The sequence below is a fragment of the Abrus precatorius genome, unplaced genomic scaffold (assembly GCF_003935025.1).
Source record: "Abrus precatorius isolate BTA unplaced genomic scaffold, Abrus_2018 Scaffold8, whole genome shotgun sequence".
Classification (NCBI taxonomy): domain Eukaryota; kingdom Viridiplantae; phylum Streptophyta; class Magnoliopsida; order Fabales; family Fabaceae; genus Abrus; species Abrus precatorius.
The window spans coordinates 18,797,160-18,823,822 of NW_020874428.1; the positions used below are offsets into that span (position 1 = coordinate 18,797,160).

General features: G+C 30.7%; 2 protein-coding genes across 5 annotated transcripts; both read right to left on the bottom strand.

The window, feature by feature from the left end:
• Window positions 1–1,903: 1,903 nt before the first annotated feature.
• Window positions 1,904–6,758, bottom strand: LOC113846924 (mitochondrial succinate-fumarate transporter 1). 4 transcript variants are annotated; one of them, XM_027475684.1, is made up of 4 exons: window positions 6,634–6,758; window positions 5,015–5,073; window positions 4,327–4,770; window positions 1,963–2,804 (listed from the first exon to the last, which is right to left on the bottom strand). In XM_027475684.1, exons 3-4 carry the CDS (start codon window positions 4,735–4,737, stop codon window positions 2,268–2,270), a joined length of 948 nt encoding a protein of 315 aa, XP_027331485.1. In that variant the 5' UTR covers window positions 4,738–4,770; window positions 5,015–5,073; window positions 6,634–6,758; the 3' UTR covers window positions 1,963–2,267. The 4 variants fall into 4 exon arrangements, with proteins under 4 accessions (XP_027331487.1, XP_027331485.1, XP_027331484.1 ...); XM_027475686.1 differs by lacking the exon at window positions 6,634–6,758 and having other exon boundaries at window positions 1,904–2,804; window positions 4,327–4,728; window positions 5,015–5,046; XM_027475683.1 differs by having other exon boundaries at window positions 2,043–2,804; window positions 5,015–6,758.
• Window positions 6,759–21,760: 15,002 nt separating this feature from the next.
• On the bottom strand, window positions 21,761–25,683 carry LOC113846137 (transport inhibitor response 1-like protein). The gene is made up of 3 exons (XM_027474078.1): window positions 24,531–25,683; window positions 23,904–24,420; window positions 21,761–23,822 (listed from the first exon to the last, which is right to left on the bottom strand). Exons 1-3 carry the CDS (start codon window positions 25,154–25,156, stop codon window positions 23,067–23,069), a joined length of 1,899 nt encoding a protein of 632 aa, XP_027329879.1. The 5' UTR covers window positions 25,157–25,683; the 3' UTR covers window positions 21,761–23,066.
• Window positions 25,684–26,663: the final 980 nt, after the last annotated feature.

The following is a 26,663-nucleotide window of genomic DNA, read 5'->3' on the forward strand; positions in this document are numbered from 1 at the left end:
TAAAAATTAACTAGCATTGAAAGTTATTGTACAATGTCCTTTTTGTATTTGTGTGGATGTAACATTATACTTGAGCGATTTATGTTTTGAATTCTAGATGAGTTTAGTTGAATAGATCTCAAAAAAATTATGAAATAGACATATAATTTGTATAAATTAGAGTTCTATGTAAAATGTTATGACCTTAAAAGTTTAAGACCAAAAAATCTAAGTATGACTGCGCTAAACTTGGGCACATCTTAGGCTATAAGTCATGTTATACTTGAGCGACTTATGCTTTGTTTTCATATGAGCACATTTCATATTAATGTTAGCATGATCGTGTTGTAAGATATACTATTCTTTAACGACTTATTATCTTTTTACTAACTTGAGTACGATTGTATTAGAATAAAATTATATATTTTAAGACTTTCTAAAAAAAATGTATTTAATTTTTTTTCATTTTATTTATACATAAAGGCCCTATAACTAAGTCACATGGTAGAGGTGAGAAATTAATTATGTGGGTCTATAGACAAAACTATCAAACTGATATTTTTTTTTTCTCACAAAAATCACTTTCTTAAAATTCTTTCCCTGCAAAATCGGTGCAGACAAATAGAGCGGTAAACTAACTATTATTGAAGTTAAACATTCTCACTGTTAGAACTCATAATTTGATGATAATATTAAAATTATGATATTAGCATGTTTTAGTTAATTTTATTTTTAATTTGGGTATAATAATTTATTTGCCCAAATATTAGAGAGTCAATGGTTTCCATAAATCCTAAATATCAAATTGTGTCTCCAAATTGAATGAATCTTTAGATTGAGTGTAGGAGGCTTCTTGGGTGTACATATTGGTCCTGCTTCTAGCTCCTACTGGTCTCCAAGTTTCAGTTACAAGTTTTCTACAATCTTTTGTTTGGTCGTAATATTCTACTATTGTATAGGTATAGCTAGCCATGGGGCGTTCCTGAGTATTGACATTGTATGTGTCTATATTTTCCCTCATTTTTTTGACAAGTGCTACGAGCTTATTACTTATTTTAACCAATTTATTATTTTTAAAAAAGTTAAATAGTCATTATTTTTGTGGTTAACTTTACTATTAACTCAAAAAATGATAGTATGATTGCATTTCTTTTATTATTTTGTGAAGCTATACTAATAATTTTATATAAATGCTAATTGTTATGAAAAAAAAATAAATTAGGCATTCTGTACGAGTGAACAATTTCCTATTAACACATAATAAAAAACACTAAATAAATTACCAACTACTAAATCAAAAACATTAACTTTACTTTTGATTATTCAATCACACTTTATGTAAAACAGGTCTATGTAGAGAAATGTTACTTTAACAACTAAAATGGATGTATGGTGTAAACACCTATTTTAAGTGTTAAAATAGCATTTCTCGTCTTTAAGGCATGTTTATTTTACAGTTAAAGAATCAATTTCTATCACTTTTTAATATATATATATATATATATATATATATATATATATATATATATATTAATAGAAAAATGTGACTATTAATTTACGTATGCATTTTAATCACACAATAAATCAAAATCAATTTTATCAAAATTAATTTTACTAAACTTTAAACCAAACGAAGACTTAATAATGTAGAATAACTTTATCAATTGGATTATAGAGCAACATACGATTAAATGATAATATAAAAAAATGTACAGTAATAATGAATTAAAACAATTTAATATGCAGCGGCATAATTGATTCTTTATTAAAAATTACATTAAATTATTTTTAAAAATAAAAGGAAAAAAAAAAAAAAACCCTTTTAGTTGGTATGCAACCGTTGGTCTAGGTGGTCTTGACCAAGAGAATGGAAGAAAGGGGTAGAAATTTCTGATATCTCAGTTCAAAGTATGATGATGTAACCAAATTAAGGCAAGCATTTTGTTCACCCGCCATAAGGAGATCAGTACTCAAATTTCTTATAAAAGCAATTACTGTTAGTAACATTTGCTTTGATAAAATTGCATTTGACATTATTTTATATCCCTTGACATATAATCTAAGAACCAGTACGTGAAAGGGCTCGCTAACTAGTAGTTCTGCAATAATGACTTTTGAGAATATTTCCTAGTCTAGGTCAAATGCAACTTTTATATATGGACCCTAATGGTCCACTCATAAAATTCAAGGTAATTAAGATAGTAAACCGTAATTAGAGGCTAAAATGATGATTTTGTAGCCTTGCAATGGAATTAATATCTGGAGCAAGCAAAAAGAAAGTAAAAAAACTACAATGCCGGAATTTGAAGATATCTCCTCTCATACAAACCAATTATTTGATCAGCCACAGCCCACATAATGGCCTGTCCAGGTGGGATCCTCATGAGCCGAGGCAACAGACCTTTCCACAAGGCAAGAAGTCCTTCTTCAGAATATATTGTTCTGATGGCATGGATCATACCCTTGTATTTGCGTTCACCCCCCTCTCGGCTCTGGGCCATCAACCTTGTTTTCACTACATCAAATGGACCAGTGCAAATAGGACCTGCTGTACCTGCAAGGAATCCAGAAATCATAGATTGCCATGGTTGGAGGACTTTCCCATCTCCTTCATGTTTCTTCCATAAAAGCACATCGAAAGCATTTTTGGCAGTGAACATGGCAGATTGATTTGTCCCATTACGCATTACAGTAGGAGCAACTCCTGCCCAAAGCCCACGAAAGCCGTCTTCCCTGATAATCATTCGAGCACAATGAATAGGACCTTTATATTTCAAAAACTCAGGGCTAAGACCTTTCTGCTGCTGCAATCTTATCTTCACCACCTGCAATAAGACATAATGAAAGCATGAACCTCCACATGTCAAAAACAAAATATGCACAGATGTAGGCGATGTTAGGTATGTTATGTTCTGAATAGCCTTACTATTTGGTAACTTTTATAGTTATAATAATAAAATGTGATTCATCAGAGTAATCACTTTAGGCAACTAGAAAGCAAGCAAGCAGCATGTCAAACTAGATGAACTTGATTCAAGTTTCAACAAGTTTGTTTTACAGATTTGTAAAAATCTTAAGATAATTAATGATCAAAGTTTTCTTCTAGTTCTCACCCCATCAAGGGTATAAATTTCCCTTTTCATTCTCCTTCTCCCAGCTAGTATCCATAAACAAAAGTCAGAACCAGACCATTCATCTCATATTTCATTTCCAAAGTACAAACATTTCATCAGTTTTTACTAGATTTGTAAAGCATAGCCAATAATTAACTTGGCTTGGCATTAGCGAGAAACTTTATCTTGGCAAAATCTCCATGTATCCTGGAGGAGTACGTTTAATAAGATATGTGATGGGAACCGAGATTCAAAGGGGTAAGGAAAGGATACATTGATGGATCCAAGGCAGTTATTATAGGACCCAGCATATACGACTAAATATGTGTAGTAGGCTGCTGTGGGAAGTTATGTGTGTTGTTTCCTAGTGGTTTGGACAGAGAACTCATCTCCATGGGAGCCTATGACACTGAGACAGCAATTATTACTGCATTGTGTGTAATGTGTGATTTAAACATACAATTCGCCAATCTATCAATTGGTGCTACATCAATATGTAGCATAAATTATATATTCAGGTCCTACAACTTGGTTATTCCAAATACCACAAACCTCCCCCACCTGAATAAAATGATTAGCTAAACTAACATTAAGAAGTACTTGAATATCAGAGTAAAAATATTTACAAAAGAATACTACAGCATAACAGGAATCCTTGAATAAACAAAATGCTAAAAACAAGTCAAGAAGATACTTTTTCAAGAGCTAGACTGCTTAGTTAACGGGACAAATAGTGACATTGGTCAATTAATTTAACATAACGACAAAGAATTGAATCAAAGCATAAATATAATTAAATAATGTCATACCAGTAAATATCAGACTTGAAATAAATAAACATTTTAAACTTGTATAATTAGTATTACTAGAAAGCAGAAAGCCAAACGCAGGTAGTTTAGTCAACATAGCATGAGCAGAAAAATTTAGGTTGAAGGGCAGTGTTGAGGATGTAAACTTTCACTTGTAAAGTTTAAATTTAAATTAAGCATAAAAAGTATTTCAAAATCTCAATGGGCTATGGCTTCTTTAAATTCTCAGTTTAATACAGTAGTGACAAATTCAAAGAATGCAACCAATTTAGTTCAGAAGATAACATTCCTATGGAATGTGAATGCATTTTTCCTCATGAATTGTTTTTTCCTGATTATTTCATAGAGTTGATATGCAACTTAATTATAGGCCATAAGCACTAGAATAATTACTGATTGCATATCAAACAATCAAATGCTCAAACCTCAAATGGTGTGACAATAATGACAGCCTCGAGCACCCCAGCACCAAATCCAGAAAGGAGCCGCCCATGACTGCTAAGCTTCCCAGTCTCGGGGTCCTTAAACACTGATTGAAGTACTGCATTTGAACCCATTCGAAGGGCATACTTCAAAGTCAAATGTGTGGCAAAAGGTGTCAATCCCTTCCATAAAGCCCGTACCCCTTCAGTTCTTGAAATTGTGGCACCACAATGTAGTATTCCCTTGTAATTCCCTGACCTATCAAGCTGCAATCTGGTCTTGATCACATCAATAGGTTGCAGGCAAGAAGCCTCCACAATACCTCCAAGCGAACCAGAGACTGCCTTCATGTAGGGTGGAATTGATTTCTTTGGATGTGAGTTGGTGTTATCTTGTGCAACATCCTGTTTCATGATTGAAGGAGGTTTAATTTGTTCTCCTTCAAGCTTCAATAGATATATGGCAATGTAAGTAAACAAGCAAGATAATCAATAGTGACGATTGTTACTACATGTTTTTTGGAAACTGAAAAGTAAGAACCATTGGGCTTACCTTTTCGTTTCACAAAAGTTCTTTGTATGACCCAATAAGTTGCAAAAATTTGAAAAGCATCATGTGTTTACCAATATAACAAAATAACCATGAAAAATGGTGCAAGTTTTAAAAATTAACGTAAGAAGGAGAACATACTTTTCAATCCCAAGCACAAGCAGCACTCTCTTCCCAAAATGGTACACGTAACCTCTTCCCTAAATGAAATATGAAAATCCCACAAAGTGATAATAAGAAGAATGGAAGAAGAAATTAAATCTGATCAGGAACTCATGCATATGCACAAATATGGGGCTTCATTGAACAATCTCGTGAAAAAACAAATTTAAGAAACATCTAGGAATACAGAGACAATAGCCAACAACTCAAACATAACAACTAGGACTTCAATCATACCAATGATATATTTAAGCATCAGCATATCACTAAGGAAATATCAGAGTTGATATTTTGTAATAAATACTGTCTACTTATTTAATTAGGATAGCCAGAAGTCAGGATGTATAAGATCAAGTCAGCATTACTTTAACAGGCAAAAAAATTGGATTTTGAATTCAGGATGATGAATTTCCACTTCTCAAGGCTTAATATGAAGTCAATAACAAGCAAAAAAAGTATTTCCAAATCTCAATTGATCATTGTTATCTTAAATTTTCATAAAGCATTAAAAACCTAAATAATTGTTCAGCCACAACCAGCACCTAATGTCCCAAAACAAACCAAATCAGCAGCAAATAATGTTACCTATTTATTCTAGAAGAAAAACAGTATTGTGGCATAAGATGTATTTTTTCACTTCTTACGAAAACAAACGAAATAAACTGCTCAATTTTCAATTGGCATGGCAATAACAAGCCTCAACCACTTCACAATAAAACTAAAAAATGATCATTCCATGCCTGAAGAGCATCCCAGTCTCCATAGGCATGGCAATAGGGAAGACCAGTATACCACCACAGCTTGCCCCTTAAAGGTCACATACATTCCACTTTACGGATCTTATTCAAATATTTGGTTATGCCCAGAGGAACACTTGGAATGTCTTCTCCACAAGAGAAGGTAACATCATTCCTTTACTTAAAAACCAACCAACACATTATACACAAAAAGTACAGTGGAAAATAGATGAATTTTAGATTGGATTACGATGAATGTGTATGCAAATTAAAAGTTTATCAAGAAATTTTAAATAATTATGAATCATATGATGAGGAACAGGTATCTAACACATTTATTAGGTTATTTTAAATTAATGAATTGACCTCTAATTTTTTTAAAATCTATCATTAAAAAAAATAAAGTTGCATTTATTTAGGCTCAAAGAGAATCAACCTAACTCAAAAAGCCAAACCATTTAGGGGCAAACACTGAAAACAAAAAAGAACGAAAATATTTAGGCAATGTCATATTTTGAATGACCCATCAACAAGAAGTCACGAATCCAGTAATCCAACACAGACCCAATAAGCTATTGTCTACGATAAAAACTATGTCCATAAAAGGATCCAACATTTACGAATTGCTTAGAGGAAAGGATTACAAGTTCAAAGTGAAGATTCCCTAAGCACAGACCAAGAGGCTTATCATCTCCACATGCAGAACAATTTAAATCTTAAAATCCAAAGCCGTAAAGAATCATTTAAGCTCTTGAACATGTGCCTCTCCTAAGGGATGCATGACGAGGTTTCATAGATATAACAGAGAACCAGAAATTTAACAGAAATACAATGATAGAAAAAGAAGAAGAAGAAGCTCACAGTGAGTATTGGATCGCGTCTTGGGACAGCGTCGCGATAGGATGCGGAAGATGTAGAATCGCGTCGCCTGCGCCCGCACGACGCTCAATTTCAGAACTTGGGTTATATGCTTCACGTGTTAGAACGGCTACCAACTGTATTGTCTTTTACTATATACAAATAAAATGAAAGAGGATGTGTCATTGAATAGTAATATATAATTTAATTTCATTAAAGTAGAAAAAATTATAAATATTATCAGAGTTAATTTTACTCAAAATTAAAATTTTATTGAGCACTGTATACTAACTTTTAATATTAGTATGCTAGTTTTTAATATTGATCTTTATATTATACAATTAAAATTTTAAATTTAATTTAAAATAAATAAAAAACACTAATATTATTTAAAGTATGTTTCATCCTTAAAATACCTTAAACCTTATGGTACCTTTTACGGTAAAAATTTATATTTATGTGAAAATTGAATAGTCTAATTCTACTTTTGCTTAAATAAATATTAAATTTTTTACAAAAATTGTGAAACTAAGAAAAGAGAAAAATGAGTATGTGAGATAGATAAGGGGGAGGAGGGAGAGGAACTGGAGAGTGAAGAGCAAAACTAAGAGGAAGAGGAAGGGAGTTTGGAAAAAGAAAAGTAAGAGAGGTAAGAAAGGAGAGGGAAGGAAGGTTAGATAACCATGTGAGTGGGAGAAGGAGGAGAAAATTGAGAGAGATAAGCTAAAAAAGAAAATTTTATTTTTACTTAAATAAATAGTAAGTTTATTTAAATTGAATCGTCTTATATATGAGTTAAAGTGAATTTATATTTTTAAATTAAACTACTAATCTAATATTATTTGGTAATCGTTGAGAAATATTTTTTGTTGACAAATGGTGTTTTAGTTTCATTTTCAAATGCTATTTATGTAGTTAATTTTTTAATCAATCAAGAAAAAAAAAAAAGAGAGAAAATTTGCTTTATTTTTTTAAAATACATTTTTCAATAGAAAGAAATATCATTTTTTGATGCATTTTATCTTTTAATTTTTTACTGAAAATAAGTACCACAACTAGTATTGCATACCGAAATAAAATTAATCGACATGTGTGCAGTAAGTATAGTTTTTACAGTAAGATATTTAAAATGAAATGAGAAAAAAAAAAATCTAACCAGAAAAATATAGTTTGATTATACTTTTGTAACAAGAACATCATATCTGACCTGGAGTTCTAGCCTATGAGTTTAGGCTTAACCTTTGCATCATTTATGCACCAATTTCATCCTTACAATGGGTTTGGATTATATACTCTTTTCAGCGTGATGTCATTTGCCATTCACACCGACTTATTAAGGTCACACTAAAAATAAGTCACACTGTTTAATAAAACTTATGGAATAATTTTTTTAAAGTTTTATTAACCACTTAAAATTGAGTAAAACATTTACAAATAAATTTTTTTTATAAATAAGTATATAGTTATTATATTAAAATTATAAAATATAATAAATATTTTTTTAATAAAATTTTACTATTATTACCTGCTTATCTTTAATCTTTAGGGTTAAAGTTAATAACTTTTTTTAAAGTCTACTTTAACTTGATTTAATAGATTTAATTTAAAATTTTTGAAAGACTTAATTAATCAAATAAGTCATACTTAAATTTAAAAAAAAATGTTACACATATTAAAATAACTTATTTAAAATTCATAAAATTAATAATAATATATTAAATAATTTTATATAAAAATAATATAATATTATATTCTATTAAATAAATAAATTTTAAAATGAATAAAATTTTAAATTAGAAACTCTAATCCATTAGAGTTAAAAAGTGTCACTATTACGTACCTTTCAAGAAAAAAATTTGATTGTTGTTTTATCTATCTTATACACATAATGCTGATTTATATTTGCATTGTTTTAATATATCACTAGTTCGTCTCATTTATTATCTTTATACATACTTGTTTATATCATGTGTAACTTTTTTTTTAAACTTTTTTTTAGGTTAACAAAATATTTTCTCTAATTGACAGTAATAAATTAATTTTTTTATTTGAAAGTCTCAATATAAAATAGGTTATTAAAAAAAATTATATTTTAAAATACTTTTAAAAATATTAGATTAGACTTTATTTAAATGGGTTTAATCTATTTAATAATTTTGAAGTTTTAAGACTTTTTATTTGTTACAAATTTTTTTGTTAAATCTAGCTTGACCTTTTTAAAAATTTAATTTTTATAAAAATTATATTTATATTTATAAAATTTTTATATAACTTTATATAAAATTTTAAAATTTATAAATATTGATATTATATTTATAAAATTCTTAATACTTAATTTATTATTTGTAGTACTCTCAATCAAATTTTTCAATATATATATATATGAAAAAGAATCTTTTCATATTAGTGTAAGTTTAAAAATTTTTACACTCAATTCAAACTTTTTATTTAATTTATATCTAACGGTTAATAAAATGATAAATTATAACTCGTTAAATATAAGTTAAATGAAAGATTTAAATCAAATGTAAGACACTAATGCAAGAAGATTTTGCCCTTTTAAAATATGAAATCCTTGCATAACTATCAAAAGAATTATTTTTTTAAAAATATTTAATTTTTTTATTTTACAAAAATATCTCTTTAAGTTATGTAACAATATAGTACTGCATTTATTTTTTAATTATATAAATTATTTTTAATATTTTATGTAATGATATGAATTATGAAATGTCAATGTGCCATAAAGATCATTGAACCGGCAAAGAGATGGTATTTGATCTAATTTAAATTTATTTTTTTGGTCAACGATCTAATTTATTTTAAACTTCTCTCTTTCTTTTAAAAAAATGCAATAAATGTTTGAAAAAAAAACTTTTAAAAATTATGTTTTTTATAATGAAGAAAAATTAAAGAAAAAAGAAGCTATTAAAAAACTAGTTTTAAAAGCATTACTACTCTAATCTTCATTCTCATTATTTATTTTAAAGATTAAGATTTAACACATCGCTCAAAAACTATGATCTTAAGAGTAACTATTAAACTTCAAAAAAATTTAAATTCTTATTTGTAATTTATAACTTTAAAGTAAATTATAAACTAAAAAAAAAAAAAAAAAAGCCCAACTACACTTAAGTTACGATTCTCAAGAAAAGGTATAATAATAATTCATAATATAAATCACTAACCTGAACATTTTCCAAATTCAACCGTGTGTATTTCACCATCTCTGGCAACAACTCTTTTCAACGTTGGAATGCTGAATGAGTCTGTTAGGTTTTAGCACAACGAAGAGACATCCATTTCTAATAAAAGAATATAAAACGAGAAGGCAAACTTTTAGGTAGAATAAATTTGCCTTATTATATTTTGACGAAAAGGTGTGTATGCACTTTTGTCATCATCTTTGTAGCATAAAATAACAAACGAATTTATTAATAATATCTCCATGCATGAGAATAAGCCAGAGACAATGACTTCATTAGTATACGCTTAGAAACACGTTAGACATAGATTTAATATAAAATTACAAACACGGAATATTCTTCCTTGGGAATTAAACTCAGAACTACGTGGAAATTTGATTGAAATATCAATGAAAGCAGAGTGAATTGAAAAAGAATCACTCAGCCACTCAAAGTGATGAACTCACAAAGAGCCTCAACTTGCATCTTGTGTCAATTGAATAAAGTTTATATAATTTATAATAAAAAAAAATGATATGTGACATTCTTCAAAATGGCACTGTTGCTATGGTAATGAAACATGCTTTTATACTTGACAATACCAGCTATTGTGCTCCTATCTAATTCAACTATTTCAGCCATTTTCTTATGTGTTTGAGAAACTATAAGTATTTCGGGAATTTAATTGTCTAATCCTCAAAACATAGCTTGAATTAATAATTCATAGTTACTCTCAATGTCTTCCTATTCATGTGTACATATTACCTTTTTGTGCTACAAATGCTGTACTAATTTTTGTAAAAGTTCCATCTGCTCCTTACTGAACAGATTCGTTTTTAATCATATAGGCCCATGACTTTTCAATTGAAGGATAACGAGAAGAAACAAAACTTGAGAAAGTTTAAATATTTGAGAGAACGTTATAATATTTGATTTAGATATTTAAAATTATTTGGAGTGTTTATTTTAATTTTTTGAAATAAAATAATTTGATGATACTTTTTTATTTTAAAGTTTAACGTGCTTAAAATACTGTAAAGTATATTAATTTTTTTTTTTATTTTAGATATTGTAATGTAGATTGTCTGCACAAGTATGTATCCCTAGAGAGTCAAATTTAAAAATTCAAATTGTTCCAGACTCTTAGCTCAATCCACATTAACCTCAATTTGTATGAATAATTTTTTAACAAAATGTTTCAGAAAGACTTGGATAACTTCGTGTACATTTGGATGAGTATTAGAAACTCTTAACCTCAAGTTTGAAGATACAAAAGTGATTTGAAATTTTTGCCAACATGTTTGACAATTCTATGATAGAATTGATTTTGCATCTAATCTTAAGTTTGAGTTAATTTTTGCATTAACTTAAAAAAAAATATTGAGTATTGTTACAAACTTAATTTTAAATAAAAACTTTCCAAACATAGATTACATCGTTTTAAACTCTCTTTAAAATATAATCATTTCTACGCAATCAAATTTGTTCAAACTTAAAGTTTACAAATATTCATCCAAATACACACTTCAAGAGAGTGGTGAATTGGAGTCACGCAAGGTCCTTGGAATGGGGCATCATTTCCCCTCCTTCTAAATAAAATAATAATAATTATTATTATTAGACTTATTTAAAATAAGACAGTGTATGAATTGAGTTAATATTAAGCATTGATCTAAATTTATCTACGAACTGATTATGTAAATAGAACTTTAAATATGAATTGGTTATTTAAAAAAAAAATTAGTTCTACTTAAAGATAAAAATAGGTTAGATTGTCTAATATAAGGTTACAATTTAATCTTTTTAAAGTCTAACTTGACTTGAATTATTTAAGTAATAGATTTAGTTTATTTTTAAAGAAAAATTAATTAATTAAATATATTAAAATTAAGTTTAAGAAAAAGCTTATTGAATTTGATAAAATAACCTATTTAAGATTCATAAAATTTATAATAATATATTAAATAATTTTATGTAAAAATTATAATATAATATTATATTAAATAAATTAAATTTTAAAATAAATATTACAACTGGAGCCACAGACAGTGACGAGAAGGAGTTGCTGTCTAAGTTTATTAAAGAAAATATTAAAAAAACTAAAAAAAAATCTTCGAAATCAAATTTTGAATTCGAAAGTCGTTTATGTGTAAGAAATGTATTAGCACTCTACGATATCTGTTGATTAAAACGATTACCTTTTAATTAATTATACAAAAATTATTTTAACCTTAAAAATATTTATTTCATTCTAAAAGAAAATAATTAATATTTTTTTACTTTTTTCATATTTTGTTTTTATTATTATTTTTTATATTTTTTTCTAGTTTTTACAATTTTTTAGGCTTTAATTATATATATTTTTTTTTATTAAGAAATACAATTAAAAAAAAATTAATTAAAGGAATGAATTATTTATAAAAATGTTGTTCTTTTATTTTTTTAAAAAAATTTTTGTATTAAATAAATTTAAATAAAATCTAACTTGATTTTTTTATTTTCTTAAAGTAAAAATTCGTTTTCTATATATTTTATTTTTAAATAAAGAAACTAAAAATTTAATTTGAATTGGAAAAATGGATTATTTATAAAATATTATTCCTTTTTTATTTTTGTATTAAATAAATTTAAATAAAACTCAACTTGATTTTTTTCCCTTAAAGTTAAAATTAGTTTTTATATTTTATATTTTTAACTAAAGAACATAATTAATAAAAAAATTAATTTGAACAGGGAGAGAATTAGTTATAGCATATTATTGCCCTTTTTTTTACATTTTAGTATTAAAAAATAATCTTAAAACATTTTATCTCAATATTTTATTTATTTATCTTTTTGAAATAAACACACTAATTTTATTTTTTTTAGAATTATTTTGAATTACTCTTAGTTTAAAGTTTTCTAAAAATAATTTAGACCTGAAAAAAAATTAAAAAAATTTCAGACTTAATGAAAAGGTTCTTGCCCCTACATATCTTCTATATGTAACGGAAGAATCAAAACTATCACGTAGTTCTCTTTTGAAAATTGAGTTTTAGATAAGTTTTAAAGATTTTTTTTATTAATTTTATTTGTTATTATATTTTATAGTAAATTCATTTTTACACGGGTTCAAATTAGTATAGGCTACTCAATAAACTCTTACGATCCAAATAATGTTGAAGATGGATTCACCATTCTATCAAAATTGTTTGACCGTTGCGTAGATTTAAAAATTATTAAACTTTCTTTCTTTTAGAAATAAATCCATCCTTTTTTTGTTTAGAAAACACAAAAACATACATATATGTTGATAGAAAAAATGAATAAAAGAAATAATTTTAGCATTAAGAAAATATAAATTTTTAAGATTTGTAAAAAGATATTTTTAAGATTAGAAAATGTTAGGATTTTTTAGGGTTTGGAAAGAGGACTTTTAGAGTTAAAAGAACATTAAGATTTTTAGGTTTGCAAAAATAAGAGGATTTATCATTGAAAAAGGTTTTTGGAGAAAAAATTAGATTCTTTAAGATTTTGTAAGAGAGATGATTTTTGGGTAGAAAAAATTAGGCTTTAGTTTTGTTTTTTTTTAACAAAACAAATGGATTTTTCATGGTAGAAAAAATTAGGATTTGCAAAAAAGAAACTTTTAGAGTTAAAAAGAAAATTAGAAATTTTGTATGTTTACAAGAAAAGGAAATGTTTTTAGGTTAGATAAATTAAGATTTGCATAAAGAAAAATTTTTAGTACAAACAAAAGAGAAAATACATAGAAAAAATATGAGTAAAAGTAAAAAGAAACAACAAAAAGAAAAAAAAAAGAATTAGTAGTTTTTATCGAAAGATAAAGAAAAGCTGATTATATTTTTGTTGGCTTCCTTTGTGATGACTCAGAGTTTTTTAAGTGAACTTTTCCTTCAACCCTCTATATTTGTTTTTTCTAATTGATTTCTAAGACTGTACTTTAACTTTTAGTTGATTTTTTTTATCTCTCATTTTTTTCTTTGTTTTCCGAGCTCTCTCTATTGAATTCTCTCTCTTTTTCTCCTGGTGCTTTCAAAATATCCCAGTAAAAATAATAAGTGTCCACTTAAAAGTTTTTCTTCTTCTCTAAAGACCTAAGCTTGCTTATAAACTAAAGATCTAAGCTTCCTATTTATAAGTATTTTCTAAAACTCTAAATCTTATTTATTTATTTTTAATAAAAACTATGTTATTTTTTTATGACTAGTAATTATTATTTTTTTTTTATCTATTCTTCTAAAAATCTACCAACTACTTTGACCATTTCTAAATCTGATTTTATATTAAAAAATTAAAATTTTGAATTTAAATTTTAAATTGATTTTTTTTATCTATTTTCTTAACCTCTTTAAAAAATTAAATTATTATATTTAATTTTTTATTTTAAAATTTATTTTTGAAAGGAATCCAGATAAAGTTGAGTATTCACAATAAATAAAATCTTTAATTATAAACTCTAATTTTTTTATCAGAGTTAAAAAATATCTTTATTACATACGTTTTAAGAGTAAGAGAGAGTGCAACTTGTCAAAGTCTTTTGCATTACTATTATTTTAATACGACTTATATGCATAACACTGATCTGTATTTATATTTGTTATATGTTTAATAATTTATTTATTTAAATCACATTTTAGTTTGAAAATAACAAATAAGAGTATATTATTTTATTACACATAAAAAAATAGTTTTGAACCATTTTTTATATCTTATTTAGATACAAGTCTTTTAGTCTCGTTATGCTTATTTAGCAGTTTAATTGTCTATTCATAAAGATTGCTAATGGTCTATCAAAAGTCTCAATACAAAATAATATGTTAAAAGAGTAAATAGGTTAAATTATACTTTTAAAAAAATTAAACTAAACTTAATAAAAAGTTTATAATAGATAATAAATCAAGCTAAAACTTTAAAGTTATTAATTAAGTTAAACTTGCTTATACAAAACATAATTTAACCTATTTTATTTATAGTTTTAGTTGTAAATTCAGTTTCTAAATAAGAAATAAATTTGATAGTGACTTCTTTATTTTAAAATTATGTTATAATAATATCTTTATATCATTTATATTTATTTCTACACTTTAAAAAAAACTAGAAAAAAATATTAGGTATTATCAAATAAAAATAAAAAATTGTTCTAATATTGAAGATTTACCATTAATATACGATAAAATAAATTTATTTATAATAATTTTTAAGAAAATTTTTCTATTTTAAAAGTTATATGAAGTTATTAACTAATATCTCAAAAAATTTTAAAAATAAAATTTGAATTAAATATAAATATTTTATAAATAATTCTATTAAATAGCGTGAACTATAAAATCAGTTAAAATTTGTTTATACTATAGACTATCATATTTTAGATTAGATTTATTTATATTTGAGATAAGAGGAATATGACTTAAAAAATTAAATAAACTACTAATGTAAGTTAGTTCGAGTGATAAGCGGTTCAGTATCGCTTAAGTAAAGTTTTAAGTTTGAATTTTTGTGTATGCAAAAAAATTTTAATGATAAATTCAAAATTTCTAATAATAAACTCATCCACTATATCCAAGTCAAATCTGGATAAATTACTAAAAAGACAATAAATAATTAAATAAACTAATAGATTTTTTTCTCCTTTGAATTGGATTTAGTTTTAACCCCCCCCCCCCCCCCCCCCCGTTTTTTTTTTCAACTTTTAGGTTGGGTTTATAAACTGGTTATATGCACAGCCCTGATTTTGGGCTGGATATTGGGCTTCATCTTTTGGACTTGCACCTTTTGAAAATATATATTTAAGATCCAGGGAAAATAAGGAAGTGGAGTGGTGCAACATACAATAAACATGCCAATATTTGAAAAAACAAACGCAAATGTAAGAAATCGATAAATCATTTGATATCCCAACACACATGATAGCTTCAATTAGTCAAACTGAAATATATTGACATCGTAAGTGGCAAGTACACAATGTTGTTCATTATCTTAAAGCAGTGTCACCTTAATAATGATGTGAGTGAAAACCTTGCTTTATAGTTTCTCCCCGTTATAGAGTGACATGGTGTTTTATGATAGCGATTAATGAATCATGGTACCCGTGCCTAATTGACATGGATCAAATGTTATCACAGATCAAGAGATCATGAAATATGCAAATACCCAGTTCCTATAATTCTGGCGGCTACTCAATTTCAAAGCAATTAGTCAATAAATAGTTTTAATACGTATCATTAACTGTAATGAAACAAAAGCAAGCAATATTCCAAATCCCCCAACTACACGCACCTTTCCGCTAATTTTTCTCTCCGCATGCATTTGTTGTCATATTCAGTATCTCCCTTAGGTTGTTGACTAACTAGATTGTAGCCACTTGAGATCTTAAAGATTCATGGCTCACGCTACTTACATTTTCTATGCTATAGTACTATACTGTATTTGTTGTTTATGTAATGTATGAGCAAGATGGTAGGCTCGTGTTATTTTGTGAATCTTCTCATAATTCAAAAGTACGAGATATTTTAACCTTTTTTTACTATTTTTTAAGTGCAATGCCGGATTTTATCGGTTAATTTGAATTGGAGACTTATGACTAACTGTTAAATAATAGTATAACTTTCTTTTACTATTATGAAATGTTGTTGGGGGTCCTAATTATTGGATCAACCCATATGATCAAGTTTTGAGTCTTTTGTCAATTAAGGGTGTTCTTGTTGAATGCATCTGAAAATGGATGGTGAATATGGAGCATAATTTTTGTCCGCATATGTTGTGTCCTATCTATCACCTATGTATAGATTTCCAGGGCACTTGAAATATAATGATGGAAATATGGAAATAATGTAAAGCAACATTTCCTAATCAAAATGAGGCCCATTTCTTTTCATTTTCTTCTTGGGGTGAGGTCTATGCTTCAAAGGCTTGTATGGTTATTATATAGACTTTTGTTGATATATTTGTAGTATTAGTTAGGTTAAGATCCATCATAACCAAATTGGGCTCCACCATGAATTTAGAAACCAGCAATTTTCTTTTCTTTTGAGGTTTCATCGCCTCCTTCTTGACCATGTTGAAGCTGATACCTGACAGTCATATATGCTGCTTTATCGGAGAGGCCAATTTGATTCAAGCTGAAGTGACCACTGAACTGACGACACCACTTTCTTTTTGAAAGTTAAGTTTGGGCTTAATGAATTCCTAAGGCTCAGGGTTATCATATTTCCATGTGACTCTCGGAAGATATACCAAGTAGTTGAGATGGGATGGAGTTTGCATAAAGAGATAATTCTATTAAATTCTTAAGAAATTATTCTAACAGATATTAAATCTTTATTTTAGTCTTAAAATAATACATGTTAATTACTTCAATTAATTATTCTACGACATTTACTTTAATATTTAATTTGATAAAATATTGTTCATTTTTTTGCCGTTATTATAAAATTAAGATTAAAGTGATTATGGCTTATAGTTTCTAAAATGAATATTGAAGTTTACTCTTTTGGAAGGCTCTTTACGTCCCATTTTAAGTTTAATGAGATTTAAAGCTCTAAGGCCAAGAAGCCTCAGGTTTAGATATTCTCACGAGTGGGTGAGGCTATTTGATCCGATGGATGAGTTCATCATTTTTTAAGCAATGGGGTTATAACAAGTTCATACTCTTGGGTTTGAAGAACAATGTGACACAAAATGATGTCAACATCGGAGCCTAAAACTAAGAGCAACCATCTATTATGGATGACCCATCTGTCAAATTTGTCCTAGTGGCCCCTCCACGTTCATCAAGTTGATGATCCCTAATGGCATTCTTAAGGCTAAGGATGTATTTACCTTTTATTTGTGCATGTACTATATATGTAATGTGGAGGAGATAGAGAAGAGTTCATAAGGGGAATTAAAAAGAACAAAGGATATTGTAAAAACTAAAAAAGTATAGCACATTGCACAAACGCTCATCTTCCAAAGTTTTCAAATCATGCTTAGGAATGGACAAAGATACTGAGGCAGGGATGATGCTACTTTCTCTCTTTTGAAAACTTTTTTTTCTTTCTAATGGATATTTTTAATATGATTTAACTTTTGAGGGGGCTAAAATGAGCAAGTTATCTGAAGAGATTCCGACAATATGACTTGACTAGTGTATTATGGGTGATTTATGGACAAGAGCCATTTAATATTGTAGTGCATGTCTCATCCCTTGGATGGGCGACATATGTGTTGGGAGGATTATTCGTGCATTGTTATGCACCATGGATTTAAGCTAAAAGCAAATATGATACTCTAAGAAAGCTTCCTATGTCCTAATGACGTGTTCTCTCTCCATTTGAACATTTTACATGGCTGTCTATGCTTCAAAGGGAAAAATCAAATCTAAAACCAAGTCTTTTAAAACTTTTTAAACCAAATAAAGGCACATTAATTCGTGATTACAACTCACTCCAAACAATCACTTGGTTGTGACTTGTGATTTAAATTGGGAATTAACATGTTCCTGACCAGATTATCGAATGGGCCCAAACTCATATCATAATAATCTCAAGTGGTCCACCTTTTAGAAAATCATGTTGAATATTGGGAGTGTTTAAGAATTAATGCAAACCGTTGACAAATAAAAAAAATTAATGCAAACTGTCCTAAATTGTTAAAGTGATTCAAAATAATGATAAAATCAATAAATTATTAATTGAAAAAAACTAAAAATTAATAATGCCTTTTTTTATTCAGTTTGATATACTTTTTGATTTTCATGTCCAAAACTAAATTGATCTAAGCTAAACTATAAAACATACCAAATTTATATTAGTTTTTCTACTTCATCTTCAAATAAATTTTAATCGAAAAGTTATTGTAATGTTCAATTTATTAATTATGAGCATGTATTTATATATTTAAAACAAACCTGAAATTATTTTGACTTATAATTTATAATTTAGATCAAGTTATGATTTATGATAAAATTTAATATTTTGAACAATTTTTATTTTTATTGTGTATTTGATTTTTATTAAGTAACTATCATCCTTAATCACTAAATGAATTCATATATTGGTTTAAGAATCTACACTGTTTATACTTAATTAAATTTCAATTGTTAATTTCCTCACCAAAAATAAAGTGTTATTCCTTAAAAGTAAACTTTACAAAATCAAGGTAAAAATTAAAATTACTGATTATATCCAAATTGCTAAAGAATAGATTAGATTGATGCAAATTTGATATTATTTTTAAATAAATTCAAACGAAACCACGAATATATTCTTATTTAACACAAGGTACATGCAAGATCTCATGATCCTAAGGTCATTAAGTGCTTGTGTCAACGCTGGCCCCTATCTTGCAAACAACAGCAACAGTAAGGCACACTCATATAATAGATACTTACCCAACAATTTCAGGTATGTACTCATTCTATGATACTCTCAACATCAGCTAGTACATACGTTACCTTAAGTGTCGAAATATCTTTTCAGGTACTCTCACACCTCAAGGAAGCTCAAAGGCCCTTGACCAGAACCTTTAGTTTGACCCTTGCCATTAAGCTCATGAATCATAACCTTGTAAAAATCCAGCTTGTACATAACCCGTATGCACAATTTTGACCTTCCGGCAATGAAATTTATTCCCTTAATTTCGTTAGCAAGTATATATATATATATATAGATATACCTTCAACGGCTTAAAATAATGTTTTGATGAGCAATCGCTTTTCTAATATATATGTTTTCATTTTCCTTAAGAAAACCTAGTTTTCCAATCACGTTGAAACCCCAGTTGTGTGGCAATGATTAATTTTCAATGCAGCAAAACTCCGTATCAAAAATATTAACGTGTGAATAATCAGGCCTAATTAAAATAAATGTAATTTATTCGTTGAATGAGTTGAACTTTAAATAATTTCAACTTGTTTACTCACTGTCGACTCAATGGATATATAGATATTTTTTAAAGAATAGAAAAATTATTTATAATAATACATGTTCGTATTTTATTTTATTTTTTGTTTCACTATATTTTTTTTTTTCTAAACCATAAGTATTAATTAGAGATTTTTGATAGGGTTAAAACAATCTGGTGTCAAGTGATTTACATGCTTGGTTGGTTAATATAGTACTTCATATTATTTTGCAATATGTTGTTAAAATACGTGTAAAGTCCAAATTATAATTTTATGAAAAGATCATATAAATTTCTTACTAAATGAATAAAATGGTTATAATGCTTAAGACTTGTTTGTTTTACCAATAAGTATAATTAATGTTGATAGAAGTAATTTTGAACTGTTAAACATAATTGACATGTGTCAAAATTAATATTAATCATTAATTTTATTGAAACATGTAGTTTTTAGTAAAAACAAATGTGAGATTAATTTCTTAACTATAAATCAAACAGACACTTGGCATTTTGCATTTCTAGACAACACCGTTTGTGCTTGCACACATAGATGTGCAATGTTATTACACAGTACACTATATATAAAACTCTCCAAAAACATGAGTCGTTTGCATTGCACATGAAAATTCATCCAACTTTCTTCTAAAGTTGTCACTGACATGGTCCATAACTTTAAAAATGAGAAACGGGTTCACTAGGGAATAGGTGAAGATCAATCCTGGAAATAGTGCTTGGAAAGAATGCGGGACTAATAATTTAATTTGAGATAAGATAATTGCACAGTGATGGAGCTTAATCCAGTGGTATAGCACAGGACAGCATTGTTTAGTGGTTGACCTCGTGCTTAGATCAGCTATGAAATGTGCTTAACAGACAAAAGTTGTGAAAACCCAAAACCCCTTTACAGGCTTCACCGACCTTCCTAAAATTTCCCTCCCCCACCAAGGCACCAACACCACCCACTGCCATTGCCAACTAGTTGTTGGCTTCCTTGTTTGTTATTTTGTACGTTAGATTCTGAATTCTTTCTCTCCACCATTATTTTATCAACCATGATATCATTATTGATAAATGCATGATTATATAATATCTTAATGTGCACAAAGTCATTAATGTATCCCAACCTCAGTACCGTACACGTGGCCCACATACCCAAATGATCAGGTGGTGGGCCACACCCCAGATGGGTCTTCACCAACCAGCCCATAGAATCAACCTTTTAGAACTGCAACTCAATATAATTATTATAAGATATTTCCAGAGTGTATTTGTGCTCACAAAACAGTATAATGCATGTGAAAACCTGATCGGGTTCGGGATGTGTGTTGATACTTGTTCATTCAGGACCATGCAATTTGACGAAAATTTATTTATTTTAAAAAGGGATGGACTTGGTCTTAGGTGTGGGCAGTAGGTAAGATATGACCATCAAAATGACCATCATTCAAACAAATCCGACGATTATAATTGAAACCATTGTGGCAGTGGAAGAGAATCAATCTACTTGTGGAAGGTCATTATCAAATTGTTTTCTCTTATTTTGTTTTGCTATTTTTCCAAGGGGACAGTGATGGCTACTTGTAAAGAAGAACGAAAGGCAAACAGAAAAAAGATATGGTTAAAAGGCAAAGACAGCTATTGTATGGTAATGACCACCCCAGGGACTATTGCCACCATGAGCAATATGGATAAGCCCAGCCAAGTAATGAGAACCGAGTGTTCCTTTATTTGTTTCCGTTCAGTGTTCCCGGCACAAGGCTCTTATCCTCTCACCAAAGCAATCTGATTCACGATACATGATGAGGGTGAGGGACACGGAAAGAGAAGGGGAAATGACCAATTGTAAGGGGGCCAGTGGCAAGGAGAGAGCATTGGCCTCACTCCACTTGCTTCAGCAGCAAATGGATAGACAAAAAAGAAAGCCAAAGCTTTGCTTCCCATCACTTATTTGCACAGTCAGATCCCACTTTGATGTTAAGTTTACTTTTACCATTTTGCCTCATGCCAGATTGAATACCAATAAGGCAGGGAGGGAGATAGATTTCTCAACTAATAATGAGAGAGAGAATGAGATAGTCCGTTAGTGGACTTGCCCGCTTTATAACGCAAACGCAGGAGGGGAGACCGGTCATCAAATTATTGGTCCCCTCACACCCTATGAAAATTGGAACCCATATATTTACAAATATACACATCAGCCTAATAATACAATATCTATATTCAAAGCATGAGGAACTTATTCAGACTGCGCCTAATAAATTCTAGTTTTTTCCCTCTATATAAACATATAGGCATGTGTGAGGTTACTGAGAACTGGAAGAGCCCGCAAGCTCCTCGCAAAGATCTGATGGATGATCAGGATCATCAAACACCCCCTTTTCTTTTTCTGTTAAAAGGGATCCTCAAGCATGTCAATGGAACCCCACGAGAAGAAAGGGGGTCCTGCAACGTGTACTTGAATGACACTTTCCATACATAATTAATAGGTCTCACTGTCGATCATTCCACATTCCGAAAACGAAAGATTTAGAGACTATATATGGTCCATGCATATTCTGGCATTTATTAACCGTCTCACAATTGCTAACAATAACAATAAATTTCAACAGTCAGGTGCTACATCAACACATCCGCGAGAGAAGTAAAACACATTTGAGATTAGGGAGAAAGAGATAGGTATATATCAGACCCTGGGGTTTGGATTCTGGCCACCTAAAGCTTGAACTAACTATCATTTGAATCCAAATAAAGAGACTAAGTTCCTTACAAAGTGAATACATAGTTTGCTTCTCTACTGATATGGTATGATGGATAAGTTAGAGAACATCACCTCTCCAAATCTTCTTCTGTTTCGATCCTTCCAAATCTGCTCTCAATGTACCATCTATTTGACCAAGGAAATGAAATAATGCTCTTATTAGTCAATCCTCAGAGTCGCTTCAGCAGTCTCTCCTCCCCCCTCCTCAGGCAGTTTTCCGTTATGATAAAATGAATATAAAAGGGAAAAAAAATACATAAACTTAAAACTGTGACAGTACAACAACATTGAATGGCCCAATGCCTGCAGAACTTCATATTAGAATCATTCTTCCTCTACCCTTTCCTATTATTCTACTCCTCCCAATCCTTAGTCCTCTAACATAAACAAAGGCGAACAGAGAAATGTAAACCCCCATCCCCTCAATAGGATCTTTGTGGCCTGCCATCACAGTAGCACGCACCAAGAACAGGAGTTGTATGCTTAACTTTGTTTGCCTGGATAGTAGAGAAATGTCCTGGCAGGTTTATTTAAAACTCCCTGCTCTATCATATTTCACCCAACAGCCACCATTGGAAAGTGCTAAAATCTTCTTGAATTAAAAATATCTAATGCAAGATAGTAACAACTCTTGGAGCATCATCCCGTGGCCCATCAAGAGACCGATACATGTACAATATCTCAATATCATCCTTTGCATCTTCCTCACTGTTGATCACTTCCAAAACCAGGTGGGGCAACGCTTGTGCAACTTCTTGGCAAGCTTGGCGCGTCAACTTACAGGTTGACATCCATAGGAATCTCATGTTGTAATAATGATGCAGACCAGATCGCAGAGCTCCATCACCAAATGGGCTATCCCTGATTTCAAGCTTTTGCAAATTAGGGCATCCTTCAAGCACATATTTGAGACCAAGGTCAGTGTCTCCGGCAAAGGCAACCGACAGTGTCCTAACCAATTTCCCATACGTCCCAATGTACTCAAAAGCTCGATCAGTCAGCAAACCAGACACAGCAAGCCGGGTGAGCTTCTTGCAGTTCATAACAATAGCACCAAAACCCTCATCCATGGGTTGGAAAGTCACAGGATCTGGCCGATACTGCCCAATTATACAGAGACGGAACACCACAAGATCTGGGCAGTTCTTCGACATGGCCACCACAGCAGCATTCGTCATCGTCTGGCAGAAAAACAATATTGATTCCAACTTCCTGCAACCCTCAGAAATCGCTTGAAACCCCACCTCAGAAACTGGACCCTCGGTCTCCTCCCTCGTGTTCACAGGGAAAACCCGAAGCTCACGCAAGTCTTTGCAAGTAGCAGCCACAGCCTGAAGTCCCTCATCACATATCGAATCAAGCACCTGCAAAACAAAACCAAAATACAAATAAGCTCCAAATCAAAATTCAAATTCCTTCCTCAACAATGTAGCCACAACACATACCCAGAATATCTGCAGCTTATGACAATGACGTATGACAGACCTCAGCTGCTGTGCGTTAACATCAGCATAGCTCAAATTCAACGACGTTAGGTTTGCACAGACCGGATAAATCACCGGAAGATAATCTGCCAAAATCTCCCTGAATCCAGACAAGCAAACCAAGGATCTGCAAGCCTCAAAAGCGGCGGCATAATCCGGCTCCTGATCACCGCCAATCACCACAGGCTCAGAGGCACTGAAGGAACCTGTTCCAAGGTGAGTGAGCTGCGGAGCTCGAAGCAATAATCGATAGAGCTGAGACATGGAAACAAAACGGTTCAACCGAAGCTTCTTCAAACAAGGTGACCTAGCCACTAACCCTTCCAAAGCCTCAAAATTAATCGGACACTCAACACAATCAAAAACCAGAGACTCCATATTAGTTTGACTCTCCGGAAAACACGATATCCAATCTATTTCTTCATCATCGTCAGATACCTCCACCACAGATTCCACAAGTTCAAGCACCCTCAGCAATCTAATCACAACGCAACACAGCAATGCTCAAAATTAGAAACTATTTTTTTAAAATTGTTCATCGTTAATCGTGATTTGCGAGATCTAATTAAATAAAGTAGGGAATGAAACCTGCACTTGGCGGCGACGGTGGCGAGGCCGCGAGTGCCGAAGCCTTCGCAGCAAACGAGAACGAGTTCGCGAAAGGAGGCGAAGGAATCGGCGACGAGAGCGAGGTCGCGGTCGGTGACGGACATGCGTTTGAGGTGGAGCTTCTCGAGCCAGGGGTAGGCTTGGGCCAGGGCCGAGGCCCAAGGGAAGAAGTGGGCCCCCCAATCAGGCGGCAGCAGATCGAAGTCCGCAAACCGTGGCTTCCCCTTTACAGTTACGGACCGGACGCGAGTGAACCGGGCCGTGGCCCGGTTCGGTGAGAGCGCGTAGCAGTTCCCTATGAAGAGTTCGGATCGGGTGAGGGCCTCAGCACGGTACCAGGAGCGGCACACCAATGAGGCCGCGTTGCGGTCGCGGCGAGAGGAGAGGAAGTGGAGTACGTTTTCCAGAACGTTCTCGAGGACTTGGTCCGGGAACGGGGCCTGAGACTCGGAAGGACCCGACCCGGAACCCGAACCTGGACCCTGGAGGCCCGAGCAGGTTCGGGTCTTGGAGGAGGAGGATTCGGTGATCTCGGCCCGAGCCAGATCCAGAAGCGACGATCGGTGGTCGTCCTCCGAGGTTGTTGATGGTTGGTTCTCTCTCATTTCTTCGATGCCGTCGCTATTGTCTCTTTTTTTTTCTTTTTTTTGGTCTGGGGACTGTGGCTTTGCGTTCAAAAAAATGGAATCTTTGATTGGTTCATGGAGTTTGGGGAGCTACAAGATTTGTGGGGTTCAATTGGTTTGATGGAAAATAAGAGTGAGAAAAAGAAAATTAGGAGAGTGGTAGAGAGTGTGGAAGATGATATGATATGGAAGATGAGGAAAAGTGAGAGTGAAAGAGAGTGAGAGGGAGAGTGTGTGTGTGTGTGAGAGAGAGAGTGGGGATTTTTTAGTTTAATTGGTCACAAAACAGGGCCAGGGAGTGACAACAGTAACCTCTGCTGTCTGTGTCTCTGAGCTTTAGCATTGGGATTCTCCATGCTCCCTCTCTCTCTCTCTCATCACAAATATCCAAATGTGTCTCCCTCTCTCTCTCTCTCTCTCTCTCTCTCTCTCTCTCTCTCTCTCTCTTTTCTTTCGCCCTTCTTCTCCTTCATTATTTGGGAGATTTTGATTTTGATTTTCACTTTCAATTTCTTTTCCCTTTCCTTTGCAAGCTTTTGTACTTTTTTTCTTTTTCTTCTTTTGATAGTAATTTCTCGGCTTATTACAGTTTTCCCATTCAGGCGAGGTTTATGGAAATGCCCCCATCATTTTGAATTATTTATGAAAAGGGTAGTTTTCTTCCCCAAACTTTCGAAAGCTTAAAAAATGGAACTATCAGTGTCAAGGTATATCCTTAACTTTCGCAATAGCAGGTATACACTCCTGGTCATAATTTCTACGAATATCTAATGCTTTTCCTTCAATATAAAATCAATATCGTGCTCATAATTCTCAGCAATAAAAAACAAATCATAATTGCATATGCGCAAAATGCTTTACACCAACTCAGATTTTGAACAAACTCACTCTTAGCAACTCGCATTATATAATTATAGACTGCGAACGACTTTTCGAATTGACTGGACCACCACTTTCAAAGTTTATCATCAATTGGCGTTGCGTTAGTCAAGTTTATATAGGTCCTAGACTAGTCAAGACTTGGTTTTCTTTATTTATATTTCAAATAAAGGTGAGTCTTTTTACTTGCAGTCACACTAGGATTAAATTACGTAATAGTTTAACGTTATATCGTAATTACTTCTTTTATGTAGATAGAAAAAAAAGATAAAATCAAGAATTAATAGATTAAAAAAATCGGAGTATTTGCTATTAAAACATGAAAAAACAAATCAAATTTAACTAATTGAAATAATTAAGAAGAAAATTATTGAGAAATCACTTAGGATTACTTAAGCCAATGATGAACTCAATTGTTAGATAGAGGTTGATCATGAAATAATTTAATTTCGTAGATAAAAAACTATTAAGAAGATTTAAAATTAAATATTAAAAATGCTTTCAACAGAAGACAATAATATGGTTTGTAATTAAAAGAAAATGGAAGAAAGCAAACAAATAAAGTAAGCCAACCATGTACCCTGCACCGAAGTACGTGAGACTTAGA